The sequence below is a fragment of the Dermochelys coriacea genome, chromosome 7, assembly GCF_009764565.3.
Source record: "Dermochelys coriacea isolate rDerCor1 chromosome 7, rDerCor1.pri.v4, whole genome shotgun sequence".
Lineage (NCBI taxonomy): Eukaryota > Metazoa > Chordata > Testudines > Dermochelyidae > Dermochelys > Dermochelys coriacea.
The window spans coordinates 95,618,147-95,632,548 of record NC_050074.1 but is presented as its reverse complement, the minus strand read 5'-3'; the positions used below and the strand labels follow the sequence as shown (position 1 = coordinate 95,632,548).

At 39.9% G+C, this 14,402-nt stretch overlaps 1 protein-coding gene across 1 annotated transcript in view; it reads left to right on the top strand.

The window, feature by feature from the left end:
- Positions 1–12,444, top strand: part of LOC119858785 — a 31,932-nt gene extending 19,488 nt beyond the window's left edge. Inside the window, exons 5-12 of the mRNA XM_038410196.2 lie at positions 434–557; positions 2,576–2,636; positions 2,741–2,787; positions 3,231–3,306; positions 6,570–6,671; positions 7,544–8,464; positions 9,293–9,406; positions 11,669–12,444. Of these exons, the coding sequence (XP_038266124.1) occupies positions 434–557; positions 2,576–2,636; positions 2,741–2,787; positions 3,231–3,306; positions 6,570–6,671; positions 7,544–8,464; positions 9,293–9,406; positions 11,669–11,984 (1,761 nt within the window). The 3' untranslated portion in view covers positions 11,985–12,444. The remainder of the gene's footprint in view (positions 1–433; positions 558–2,575; positions 2,637–2,740; positions 2,788–3,230; positions 3,307–6,569; positions 6,672–7,543; positions 8,465–9,292; positions 9,407–11,668) is intronic.
- Positions 12,445–14,402: the final 1,958 nt, after the last annotated feature.

Below are 14,402 nucleotides of genomic sequence, written 5' to 3'. Positions count from 1 at the left end.
TAGAAGCATGTGTTACTAAATGTAGACCCTTGAATATACACTATAATGGGATAAAATAAGTAAGTGAGAGGAGGTGAAGCTTGATACTCTTCATGAAGAGGACTTGAATGACAGTACAAGCTTCCTTCCTCAGTCCCACCAGCGTGCATCTACTGTGACCAGAAGGTATTGAAAGTTCAGTCTCCATTACAAACCTAGATCTCTTTGCTTGAGGTAGCCCTTTTGTTGGGAAGAGTCAATTTGCTATGGCAGTTTTTGTGAGTACAGCTTTTCTAATATAACTATGTAATGATCATTTTCAATCACTACTGATTGATTTAAACCAGTGACTTACATCTGGGGTTTTTTTAATATATTGTTTGTAAGTTTTATGGTGGTACAAGATTTTAATGACTAATGATTGTTGCTATTTTTTTCTCCTTGTTGTTGCTAGGATTTACCTAAAAGTGTGCAGTACAAGAAACTATATACTGTTGGACTTGAAGTCCCCGATAATGCTACTATTCTACAATTCAAAAAATGGGTCAGAAAGTTCCTTTGGGAAAATGCAGGAAATGGTAATTAACAGCATCTTTAATTCTATAAAAGACCAAAATGTTACTTAAATGTGTGATTTATCAATCACAATAGATATTCACTTCTACTGGTCAGGTTTCTCAAACTTTTCATAGTGTGATCCAATTTTGTAACTTCATAATCTCGTGGACCATCTCCTATCCCTTTTGCCACTCCAAAATGCTCATGGCAGCTACAGCATTTATTACACGGACAGCCTTCCTAATAGTGTCATATTTTTAGATGTATTTAATGTGATGTGCCCGCTGAGAACAAGGAGAGCTAGCACCATGTGACCAGCAGGCAATTCATGGATCACTGCTGGTTCACAGACCACAGCTTGAGAGCCACTGGCATAGTTCTGTGTATAAGAAGTAATACTTTTCATAACACTTGCTTTGTTTTTGTAATTGGACACAAGGATTTTCTGATCATACTTTTTCTTCTTTCATTGTGATCCGTAAGGTAGCCTTATTCTGTTGAAGGCATGTAATGTGATAGCCTCCTGTGTGATCTCCACCCTCTGCTTCATAGCAGAACCACTTAGTAGTGTGACCTTGAGTTCTCTGAATTAGGAGTCAAGGACATAGCTCAAGAACATGAAGATGTCATTTAGCTAATTGGTTCTAAAGTTTAGTAGCTACAGGGCATCCTGTTAAGATATTATGATGGCAGCTGGATACTCCTTTGCTCTCATGAAGCTAGTAATTCTTTAAGAGCATGATACAGTTATAGAGGTGATTGGGAGTTTACATAGTGTTTGTGCAGAGCTGTTGCACAGTTCTCCCCAGGCTGGTGTGACAGCTCTTTGCATGGAAGAACTCTTTGCACACATCCTGCTACAACCTACATGTGTATCTCTTTTTATCTTTCCCTTAGTATTGGAGGCTCTTGCACAACTCAGTTCAGCATCTTTTGGAACAAATCTTTACTGGCAGCTGGGAGTCATTCAGCTGTGTGCCTGACTCAGGAGACTGCTCTGTTGAGCCCCTCCTGGTTTCTTACTGTGATAGCTCTGTAATGGTTTGTGTCAGAAAATTTCTATTGCCAAAGTTGCACTGCTTTACCTCAGATAAGATGTATGCTTCTGTTGCGGATAGCCAGTTTGCAGGTGGATGTAAATCTCAGATACCAGAACCCAAATTTGAAGTGTTGGAAAAGAAAAACGGTATTCTGAGATGGTTCTTTCTTATCCCTGTAGTTAATGTTCTGGCTCCTTGGTTGCTGTTTTTGACTTATGAAGTGTAGGGAAGTTTACGTCGTGCATAATCTAATGATTTAGATGTGACAAAGGCATTCCTTCAGGGGCCCTTTGGGTCGGAATGTTTTGTTCTGAATGTTGGTCAGAACCCCAAACTTCCTAGTTTGCAATTGGATCAAGAGACACAGCTTTCTCCAAAGTTTGACTAGAGATGGCAATACAAAGCAAGAAGCTAAATGCACTGCCTCCGAAATACCTCAGGCATCTGCCATCCCAGGAGTAATGGACCAAATTTAGACCCCTGTACTTGGATCCCTCTAGTAGTGCATTTCCTTACCAGTAGGCTGCCAGGCTGACTTTAGTGTTTTTGCTTTTGGAAGGGTTCAGGAGAATCTGTAAGTGAACTCCTTGTGAAAGCAAGTTTGATGGCTGTTTAAACTTGCCCTCAAAGTCGGTCATGTTTTGTTCTAGTCACTTGATTCAGTTTCGTTATCACAGTGTGATTGATGGTTATCTAGTTCAGGCAGCTTTTCTTACCACCAGTTTTCTCTTTCTTTTTTCTGTGCCATGCCTGAATTAGTTTAGGTTCCAAGAGGTTGGGAAGTGGGAAGCATTGAGTTAACTGCTGCTACAAATCCAGCAGGAAGAACATAAATTCTGGATATATATCCTGGTGTGTACAGGCTTAATAGTAATAATTTTTCAAACAGCAAACATGCTCACTGAAACTGCTTTAGTGTAAACAATAAATGGCTTCTGTTTTGCACTCATTATTTTTTGGTATTTTCATTTGTTCACACTTTTTTTCCTTTGTAATAGATAAACTCATTGGAGTTCATTGTACTAATGGAATTAATAGAACTGGCTATCTTATATGTAGGCAAGTATTACATGAAAATTCCGATAATTTTTTTCATTAGAATAGTATGTTTATATCAGTCATAATATAAATCTTTATAATAATTCAGCTGTGTGTTTTGTCAGATACCTTATTGATGTTGAAGGTTGGGATCCAGAGACAGCAATTCAAGGTATTTCGTAGAACTTGAACATAACATGAAGATCTGGGTCTACAGTGGTTCTGTGACAGCTACCTCATACTTAACTCCTGCACAGGTTCCCACAGATAAATCCATCCTACTGCTGCTTTCATGCTTGGCAGTATTTGAGCACCATCAGATCTGAACCACATCAAGAGGGCAGTTCCCTCCCTTCAACCACATTATAGGTTTTGAAGGTTTCTGTGTATTGGTGCAATCATAAGTAGCAACTGCAGTAGTTACAGTTGGAAAAACAGTTTACTGCAAAAATGTCAGTCTGCTGCAATTAAAATTGAATCGCAGGAATCAATAGTGAACTTTCTTCAAGTTCACTATGCCACGGTTTACATGGAGCCCTGACTGATCACATTATATGCAGTTGTGTTCCAAGCACGTTTAACTGCACACGCTAATCTTTTTACAATTTTCTTCAGCTTTTGGTGATGCTAGAGGTCATCGTATGGACGGTCTTGTATACCTAACAGATCTCAGAACTCAGCCAATGAGAAGGTAGGCAAAGGCTTTTAATTACATAATTGAAGTGGTCAAGTACAGTTCCTTGCATTGTCAATGCTTGGGTCATATTTAAAATGTTGCCTCTTGTCCTGTTACACAATCAGTGCTTATCTTTGAAGACTTCTGTTATGAATGGTATGAAGTGTAATTTTCCCCCTTAGGTTTGTCTTATAAATGTACATCATGCAAAGGATTTTCTTTTAAAGTTGATTTTTCTTATTAAATTCTTCTGTTTTTGTGTTCTACTTCCTTAGGTGCATTCAGCAGAGTTATAAATGGGAAGGAGCAGCTGGCAAAAAATTATTAGTGAGGGGCCCCTTAACTCTGGAATTCACTCTCTCCTCTTAGCCTGCCAGAGTCTGGATCTGTTAATCTTTCCGGATATGCTGCATAGGGAATTGCCATTCCAGAGCAGACCTATGGTCTATCTAGCCTACTCTCTTGTTTCTATCAGTGGCCAGTACCAGGTATTTCAGTAGAAGATGCAACAGACCCTGTAGCAGACTGGGCCTGGAAGGGAAGATTCTTCCTCGCCCCTGTCTGTCAGTAGCAGACTTATGCTTTGAAGCAAGAGGATTTATATTCCTTATTTTTAACAAATCCAATCTAATGTAACTGTAGATGTCATTCTAATCCATCTATTCTCCAAAAACTCTTTTGCCTTTTTGATATCATTGTAGCATGAAGTTGTAAGCTCTCTTGTTTTTTTAATTACATTTTTTTGGCCTTTCAGTTTCACTGAATGTTCCTTGTTCCTGTATTATGAGAATGTAAATAGGGAAACTTTTCTGTACTAAAAAGAAAAGGAGTACTTGTGGCACCTTAGAAACTAACAAATTTATTTGAGCATAAGCTTTCGTGAGCTACAGCTCACTTCATCGGATGCATTCAGTGGAAAATACAGTGGGGAGATTTATATACACAGAGAACATGAAACAATGGGTGTTAACATACACACTGTAAGGAGTGTGATCAGGTAAGGTGAGCTATTACCAGCAGGAGAGCGGGGGGAAACACTTTTCTAATGATAATCAAGGTGGGCCATTTCCAGCAGTTGACAAGAACATCTGAGGAACAGTGAGGGGGCGGGGGGCAGGGGAATAAAACATGGGGAAATAGTTTTACTTTGTGTAATGACCCATCCACTCCCAGTCTTTATTCAAGCCTAAGTAATTGTATCCAGTTTGCAAATTAATTCCACTTCAGCAGTCTCTCATTGGAGTCTGTTTCTGAATTTTTTTGTTGAAGAAGAATTGCCACTTTTAGGTCTGTAATCGAGTGATCAAAGAGATTGAAGTGTTCTCTGACTGGTTTTTGAATGTTATAATTCTTGATGTCTGATTTGTGTCCATTTATTCTTTTACGTAGAGACTGTCCAGTTTGGCCAATGTACATGGCAGAGGGGCATTGCTGGCACATGATGGTATATATCACAATCGGTAGATGTGCAGGTGAACGAGCCTCTCATAGTGTGGCTGATGTGATTAGGCCCTATGATGGTGTCCCCTGAATCGATACGTGGACACAATTGGCAACGGGCTTTGTTGCAAGGATAGATTCCTGGGTTAGTGGTTCTGTTGTGTGGTTGCTGGTGGGTATTTGCTTCAGGTTGGGGGGCTGTCTGTAAGCAAGGACTGGCCTGTCTCGCAAGATCTGTGAGGGTGATGGGTCATCTTTCAGGATAGGTTGTAGATCCTTGATGTGTTAGAGAGGTTTTAGTTGGGGGCTGAAGATGATGGCTAGTGGCGTTCTGTTATTTTCTTTGTTGAGCCTGTCCTGTAGTAGGTAACTTCTGGGTACTCTTCTGGCTCTGTCAGTTTGTTTCTTCACTTCAGCAGGTGGGTACTGTAGTTGTAAGAATGCTTGATGGAGATCTTGTAGGTGTTTGTCTCTGTCTGAGGGGTTGGAGCAAATGCGGTTATATCGTAGAGCTTGGCTGTAGACAATGGATCGTGTGGTGTGGTCTGGGTGAAAACTGGAGGCATGTAGGTAGGCATAGCGGTCAGTAGGTTTCCGGTATAGGGTGGTGTTTATGTGACCATCGCTTATTAGCACCGTAGTGTCCAGGAAGTGGATCTCTTGTGTGGACTGGTCCAGGCTGAGGTTGATGGTGGGATGGAAATTGTTGAAATCATGGTGGAATTCCTCAAGGGCTTCTTTTCCATGGGTCCAGATGATGAAGATGTCATCAATGTAGCGCAAGTAGAGTAGGGGCATTAGGGGACAAGAGCTGAGGAAGTTCTAAGTCAGCTATAAAAATGTTGGCATACTGTGGGGCCATGCGGGTACCCATCGCAGTGCCGCTGATTTGAAGGTATACATTGTCACCAAATGTGAAATAGTTATGGGTCAGGACAAAGTCACAAAGTTCAGCCACCAGGTTTGCCGTGACATTATCGGGGATACCGTTCCTGACGGCTTGTAGTCCATCTTTGTGTGGAATGTTGGTGTAGAGGGCTTCTACATGCATAGTGGCTAGGATGGTGTTTTTGGGAAGATCACCAATGGATTGTAGTTTCCTCAGGAAGTCATTGATTCATAGATATTAAGGTCAGAAGGGACCATTCTGAACATCTAGTCATCTAGTCCGACCTCTGTGGTGTCTCAAAGATAGCTAGGAGTGCTGGTAGCATAGGGCCTGAGGAGGGAGTCTACATAGCCAGACAATCCTGCTGTCAGGGTGCCAATGCCTGAGATGATGGGGTGTCCAGGATTTCCAGGTTTATGGATCTTGGGTAGCAGATAGAATACCCCAGGTCGGGGTTCGAGGGGTGTGTCTGTGCGGATTTGTTCTTGAGCTTTTTCAGGGAGTTTCTTGAGCAAATGGTGTAGTTTCTTTTGGTAACCCTCAGTGGGATCAGAGGGTAATGGCTTGTATCATGTATACTTTCATATGGGAAGGGGTGATGTAGTTGAGGGACAATTTTGCAGATAACCATGGGGCTTTGTCCCAACTGTCAGTGAGTCATATTGTATGTCAGTGAAGTATAAAGTATTTCCTTTGCCTTTTTCTATCAGCCTCCTAAGAAAAAAAATAAACTGAAATGCTCCCAAATGTACACAGTCCTGTCTTGAGTACAGGGGACTGGACTAGATGACCTCTTGAGGTCCCTTCCAGTCCTACACTTCTATGATTCCCTAGTTTTCCAGCACTCCCATAATGCCAATTTATTTCCACAACTGGAAAATAATGTACATACTTTCAACAGTATTTTTAATAAAGGAAATTTTATATTAAATGCTTTTATTTTCCCTAGTAATCTTGGAATGGATGTATGGGATCCTGATGAAGATATTATACCTCCACCAAATGTGATGGAAGGACCTGTAGATAGGTTCCCAAATGAAGATTTTCCTGGGTAATTGGCAAAAATGACATTTTTAAAAAGTGTAGTATAAAGATAACTATTGGAATAGTTACATTGGTATTCTGTTCTATTTTCAGTACTAGTAATTCAGTATACCTATTTTAAATTAAGGTTGTGATAAAAAGATAAAGTAAGGGAATACTAGGACAGGATCGCTTCTGTAACAAGTACTTTGGAGTCACGGGGCAATTTTTATGCGGTAAAAGTTTTTATCCTTCGGTTTTGGAAGAGACATGTATTGTATCTCCTGTTCCTCAATAACATTCTAGTACAGTAGTTTGTGTATGAATTTTCTTGTTTCTATGGGGTTATTTTGGGTTTGCTTGCCTCTTAAAAAAGAGGTATGGAATTATAGTGTTTTCAACTTTTATATTGTGAACCCCTCTCACACAGCAAGCCTCTGAGTGTGACCCCCCCTTATAAATTAAAACCACTTTTTTGACACTATTATAAATGCTTGAGACGTAACAGGGTTTGGGGATGGAGGCTGGCAGCTCGTGACTTCCCATGTAATAACCTTGCAGCCCCCTGAGGGATCACGACCCCCAGTTTGAGAACCCCGGTCTTGACAATAGAATGTGTTTTATAATACATATAATTAGAAAGACAAAGTGGTTGAGGTGAAGTAATATCTTTTATTGGGTCAACTTCTGTTGGTAAAAGTGACAAGGTTATAGAATACATATAATATATACTATAATTAGATAGTTTAGACTTAATATTTTAGTACCTTTATATTTGAGTGATAATGTCCTTTCTCAGTCCTGAATAGTTTAAAAAATGCTACTTTGTTTGGATGGCTAACTTGAAATATTTATAACAAATGTAAATAAGTTGTTTAAAAATACTAATTTTCTTCATAGGCCAGGGAAAAGATTAAGAATTTATGATGATGACCACTCTCACAATGATTTACAAGGACAGATACAGTTGAGAGATTTTGATTTCATTAACAAGGGACCAGGACAAAGACGAAGACCATTTCATGACCACCAATCTCAGGATGATTTACAAGCGCCAATGCAAATGAGAGATTGGGACCTCAATAGGGGACCTGGACAAAGGCGAAGACCTTTTCCTGACCACCAGTTTTTTGATGACTATCAAGACGACATGCAGCTGAAGGATCTAGATTTCAGTAACAAGGGGCCTGGACAAAGACTGAGACCTTTTCATGGCCACCAATTTCATGATGACTTACAGGGAGACATGCAGTCAAGAGACTTTGAGTATGTTAATAGAGGCCGTGGGCAAAGGCAGAGACCCTTTCCTGATCACCCATCTCACAGTGACTTACAGGATGACATGCAGCTGAAAGATTTTGACTTTGTTAACAGAGGCCGTGGGCAGAGGCGAAGGCTTTTCCATGATCACCAGTCTCATGATGAATTTCAGGCACAGATGCAGTTGAAGGATTTAGATTTCATCAACAAGGGGCCTGGGCAAAGGCTGAGACCTTTTCACGACTACCAAACGCATGATGACTTACAACCACAGATGCAGTTGGGAGATTTTGAATTTGTTAACAAGGGCCGTGGGCATAGGCTGAGACCTTTTCATGACCATCAGCCTCACAATGATTTACAAACAGAGATGCAATTGAAAGATTTTGATAATAGGGGTCCTGGACAAAGGCGCAGACCTTTTCATGACAATCAAGCTTACGATGACTTGCAGGAACAGACACAGTTGAAAGATTTTGATTTTGTTAATAAGGGGCATGGACAAAGACTGCAATCTTTTCATGACCATGACGACTTGCCACGTGAATGGTGTTCAGACAGGTGATGTATTGTTATGCTGTTACAGTAGATTTAGGGGGTAGCAAGTGTTGTTCCTCAGCATGACATTTTTAGGATAATGAGCAATTAGTTAGGTTTTTTCCTCCTTTTACTCATGTAAGGGTTTGCAGAATCAGGCCCTGAGGTTGGGAAACTGATCTCCAGAGTATTTCTGTACTTTCTGAAATTAGGGAGCAGAATTAAATTAAAGCACATTTCCAGTAACTGCTCAGAATCAACTTGAGACAAAATGTTGCATCTCACTTCATTTTATAGTGAAGAGGTTTGCATCTGAAAATCAGTCCTCAGGATTGAAGGTAAGGTTAATCCCTGTAACCAAATGGAGGTAATCAGCAAAGCAGTGAGGAAGTGTTGGATTTCAGTTGCTTATTTCATAAGTACTGTCTGCTATCAAACCTCTCATTTAAGAACTGTAAATCCTTGAAAACTCTCTAAAATAAATATGCACCTTGTTAATACAGCTGTTGGGTTCAAAAGTAAAACCTTTGATATAAAATTTGCAGCACTATTCTTTACATGGTAAAATTTATTTAAGTATTTGGGAGTGCTATAATTTAAAAGACTTATTTCTGTCCTTTTGTTTTTACACAATTTAAACAATCAGGGATATTAGATAATTCTTCTGAGACTTTATAATTTTGATATTGCTAATATAATTACACTCACTTATATAACTAAGACATTCCTTTCATGCTAACTAATTTTGGTTACTTTTTTTAAAAAAAAATCTAAAAGAACTTCCACTAGAATTAGTGAATTATTTTTTACACACTTGTCTTTCTTAACATGTAATTCTTCTGTTTCTTTCAGAAATCGGTCATTTTCCTCCCAAGAAAATTTACCAGAACCTCACTTTTCTTCTTCTTCTCCTTCACGTCACAGAGATTACGGATCTGATAATGATGATTTCAGTAGAAGTTACAGGTAAATATCAGTGTTCATATATTGCATATCAGTCTACGTACCCCTCTACACATTACCATCCCACATTACCTACCATGACCCTAGAAATTTAAATTGGATGGGTAGTTGTCAAACTAGATATTTGTTCTCGCTAAACTGCAATATAAGCAATTTATAAAGGAAATGTATTATGAAATTCATACATGTGTATAATTATATCTGATAATGGAGGAGTTATTATAATATACAGTGCTTGTTACCGGAATTTTAGATACTGGAGACAATAAAGTTGCACATGCGTCTGAAAATCAGGATTTTGAAGTACATACTCTGGCTGTCACTGGGAAATCCTTATTCCCGGTAGCATGGTTTTCACAAATCATTCCATTGTAAAGGAACAAAAGCTTATATGTGGTCTTATGCCAGATGTCTGGTTTGTTTGTTTTTTATTACAGGCATCAAATTAATTGGCAAAAAACAAAATCCTGAGTTTAATGTGCAGCAAATTATGTTTTTCATAACACTGATGCTCAATAATGCAATCATATTTTAACTAGAAATTATTTAACACTCCCTACATGGTGAGCTCATTCTTAAAGCAAAATAAAAACTTGGGATATATTCTTCTTTGGAGTTCTTCCATCCTGCTGTCATGTAGCGCACAGCTCAAATCGGCGGCACTGAGGGCCCAATCCAAACACCAGAAAAATCAGTCGGAGTCTTTCCATTGACTTTCTGTGAGTTGGACCAGACCGTGAAAGTTATTTAGAATCTGATAGAAGACTCTTTTTCATTTGTGTACGCGATTTGAATGTGTGATATGGAGACCAAAGTCCCAAACTAGCTAGTTAGAAACAGAGAACACCTAGCTTTCCAAGGACCAGTTAGGACATGACTGACCTAAACAATCCAAATCTTGTGAATCTGGTTTCATAGTCCCTCATAATTTTCTCAGTTTTAATTCTCTAACTAACATTAACACCAGTTGATGGAATTACTCACTTGCATAAGTATTTTGCAGGATTAGAACCAAAATTCTCAAAATCTGCAGGTGATTCTGAACCTGAAAATGAGCAAAATTATGAGAGACACTGAAACCAGATACAAAAATATTTGGATTGATTAGATCAGTGGTTCCTAAATGTGGTTGTTGGAGTGCTGGCCATCCTCTTTGTTTCTAGTTGCTACATTGCATTAAATGCTGCAAAAGTTACACTGAATTCGTTTTCGCTATTACTTTTCCATGTGAACAATTGGGATGATGTAATCATGAATAGCACAGAGGTGGTGGCGTTCTATGTGAATATGAGGGAGGTGTTTCACAAGGCAGTTTCTCTATTTAAAAATGTAGTCCATGCTATGACACAGTTTGAGAACCTCTGATGTAGGTAATTGGATAAGAGATGGCAAATGCAGTACAAAGAAGGTAAATATGAAATACTATAAAACTTACTCTGGGAGCCAAGATATGATATATATGCAAAATTCATAGATTCTAAGGTCAAAAGGGAGCATTGTGATCATCTAGTCTGATGCCCTTGCAGGCAATAGAATGCCCCCAAAATAATTCCTAGACCATATCTTTTAGAAAAACACCCAATCTTGATTTAAAAGTTGTCAGTGATAGAAAATCCATCACAACCCTTGGTAAATTGTTCCAGTGGTTATTTATTCTCACCATTACAAATTTTTTGTGACCAGAGAGATGGAATACAAAGCAATGTGTGTGTGTGCGCACCCCTTACCATATATGCAATATGGTACTTATTAGATCCTAAGTCAATGTGTCATAGGAACAATATTATTGTAATAGAGAACATGCAGTAGAGTGCTAATGTTATGTATTCCAAAGGAAAGATAAAGTTGATGTTGATTTTTTTCCCCACATTATTTAGGGGCTTAAAATTAGAAACATGATCCAAAATTGAAGGAACTATTAATAAATAGGGAACTCCTGGTAGAACTACCTTACAGAAAGGGTAGTCAACTTAATTCAAAAGAAGGCAAATATTACAAATAAGTTAACATAGGTAAATTTGTCTCTGAGAACGAAGAAGGGTATTGAGGAGAGTAATGAAGTTGCAACATAGTATTAAGATGAAGCATTAAAAAGCAAGAATTTGGAGCTGGATGACCTTTTCCATTTCCAGTGTACTAAAGGGTAAATTACTTGTCTATAATTTCTCTTTGAAAGGTACACCATTTTAGAGTTTAATGCCAATTATCATTATTGAAATATTGTACATCTAAGAATTGTATAGTTAATATTTGGTTTTATTATAGTAATCGGCCTAGCTGTCCTGAAGATAATAGGAGAACACGTCCTTCAGATGAATTTAACAGAGGTGGAAAAAATAGATTTGCGCCATATTCTTCACGCACAATGCATCTGTCCTCATCCATACACCAGGAAGATGATTCAACTGATTATGAAAGGAAACCTTTTCAAGATGAATTTACAAGAGATATGGAGCAAGGCAAAAGATTACCCATTGTAACAGTTGATTACAATTATGGTTTGCCATTAGATTACAGACCTGAAGAGGAAGAGAGAACACATTATGATTTACCTCCAAGAGAGCGCTACAACTGGAACTGAATAAAAAGAAAGCATTTGCTCTGATTAAACCTGTATTTACCCATTTTACTTTGTATGTGGACCAATTTTTTTTTTTTTTATTTTATTTTTTTTTTACGAATTAGAAAATTCAAGTTTCAATGTTAAGAGAACTTGTCTCTATTGTAAGACTAGTTTCTACGGACGTGTGGTTCTTTACATTTATGAAATAGTGTGTGTTAAGTATAGTTGGAGACAAATCCTCAATACATGTGAAATTAAAATAGTCCTTATTTCTAGTGAAATGGGAACCCTATATCCTAAAGCAAACAGCTGACTGATAGTGGTTGTGTTTTTGTTTAACTTTCTTTAAATGCAAATAATTTCAGGATGCAAAACTTGTAATAAAACCTAAAAAACTGCACCATAAACTAGATTAGCATTTGAAGTTATAAAAAACCTACTACGAAAATTAATAAAGCAGAAAGTAATATCAACTTGATTTAATTGTTTGGTGATACCCTGGATTTCTTAATGCTAACAAAAAACAGAGTCTCAGTGTCATAATGAAACCTTTTGCCAATTTTTTTAATTATAATTTTAGAAACCTATTTTTTTAGTAGTGGCATGTATCTCCTATTAATTTTAGTAGGCATTTCTCATGCATAAGCATACATTGATTTGGGCATGACTTACGTATCTAATGGGCTCATTTGGCCACAGTTTGGGCTTTTTCCTCTCCTCTTTCTCCCACTGTTGAATTCAGTCTACTCTGCTGGACTGCTGCAGCACTGCATTCTAACTCCAGTGTTCTGTACCTCCATCCAAAAGAGCAGGCCTAGGATCACTGTTGTCCACAACACAAAGTTTTACGTATGAGAATTTTCTCTCACGAATTGCTGACAACTTCAGATTAATTGGACATTCAGTAATAACTTGTTGACCTTGCTTTTAGGCAGTCTAAGGATCCTGAACTGAATCTGCATTCCTTCCTGCTCCCACAGATGATGCATTTGTCAGTCCAGTGCCAGATGCGTATCATTATTATCTTCCACTAGCTTCTGCCAGCAATGTAGTAGAGTGATCTTGCCCGTATCACCAGAATCCCTGTTCCAGCTGACCAGGTCCCTTGGGGGGGAGGTGTGGGTGCACACTTTTACATGTCAGTCCAATCTACCTCCAATCTTCAATTCTACTACACTTTCCATTGGCTTTCCTCAGCAACACAGCAGAGCAGTAGCTAGAATCTACAGGTAAAGGTAACCCTAGGTTCATCCATGTGTGTGCCAGAGCAGCCTACTCTGGATCACTATCTCATTTGGTCTGCTGGCAGCTCTCCAGAGAGTAATACAGCAGAGAGTGACTGAGTAACCCCTGTCACCAGCTTTCCAGTTCTGGTAAATATTCAATGCCTATAATCCTGCAGTTAAAAGCTAGTATTAAGAGAGAAAAGTGGTTTAAAGGTGGAATAGTTGTAAACCCACTGCATCAACACTTATATACACATACCATGCAGTTTAGTGCAAAGGAAGGTTCTCAAACAGCAGTGCTCTTGCCCAGCACATCTAGGTCAATATTTTTTAAAAATAAGATCTTCCTAAATCCACAGTGAGGTACCTAAACAAGTGTTCAGATTTTCAAAAATGCTAAGCATCTAGCACAGGGGTGGGCAAACTTTTTGGCCAGAGGGCCACATCGGGGTTCTGAAACTATGGAGGGCCAGATAGGGAAGGCTGTGCCTCCCCGAACAGCCTGGCCCTCACCCCCTGACTGCCCCCCACAGAACTCCTGACCCATCCAACCCGCCCTGCTCCTTGTCCCCTGACCGCTCCCTCCCGGGACCCCGTGCCCCTAACCACCTATCCTACCCACCCTGCTCCCTGACCCCCAACTGCCCCAACCCTATCCATATCCCTGCCCCCGAGAGGCCCCCCAGCACTCCCACACCTATCAAACCACCCCTGCTCCCTATCCCCTGACTGCCCCCAGGACCCTCTGCCCCTTATCCAACCTCCCCACGCCCCGCCCCCTTACCATGCCACTCAGAGCGCCAGGACTGGCAGCCACGCCGCCCGGCCGGAGCCAGCCACACCACTGTGCTGCTTGGCAGGAGCTTGCAGCCCCACCTCCCAGAGTGTTGGCAGCATGGCGAGCTGAGGCTGCAGGGGAGGGGGACAACAGGGGAGTGGCCAGAGTCTAGCCTCCCCAGCCAGCAGCTCAAGGGCCAGGCAGGACGGTCCCGTGGGCTGGATGTTGCCCATGGGCCATAGTTTGCCCACCTCTGATCTAGCAGCTCCCACTGACCTGGAACTTTATTATGAAAATTTCAAGAATCTAAGGGCATGGCTACACTGGAAACTTCAAAGCGATGTCGCAGAAGCGCTTTGAAGTGTGAGTGTGTGGTTGCATGCAAGCGCTGGGAGAGAGCTCTCCCAGACCTCCTGGTAATCCACCTCAAAG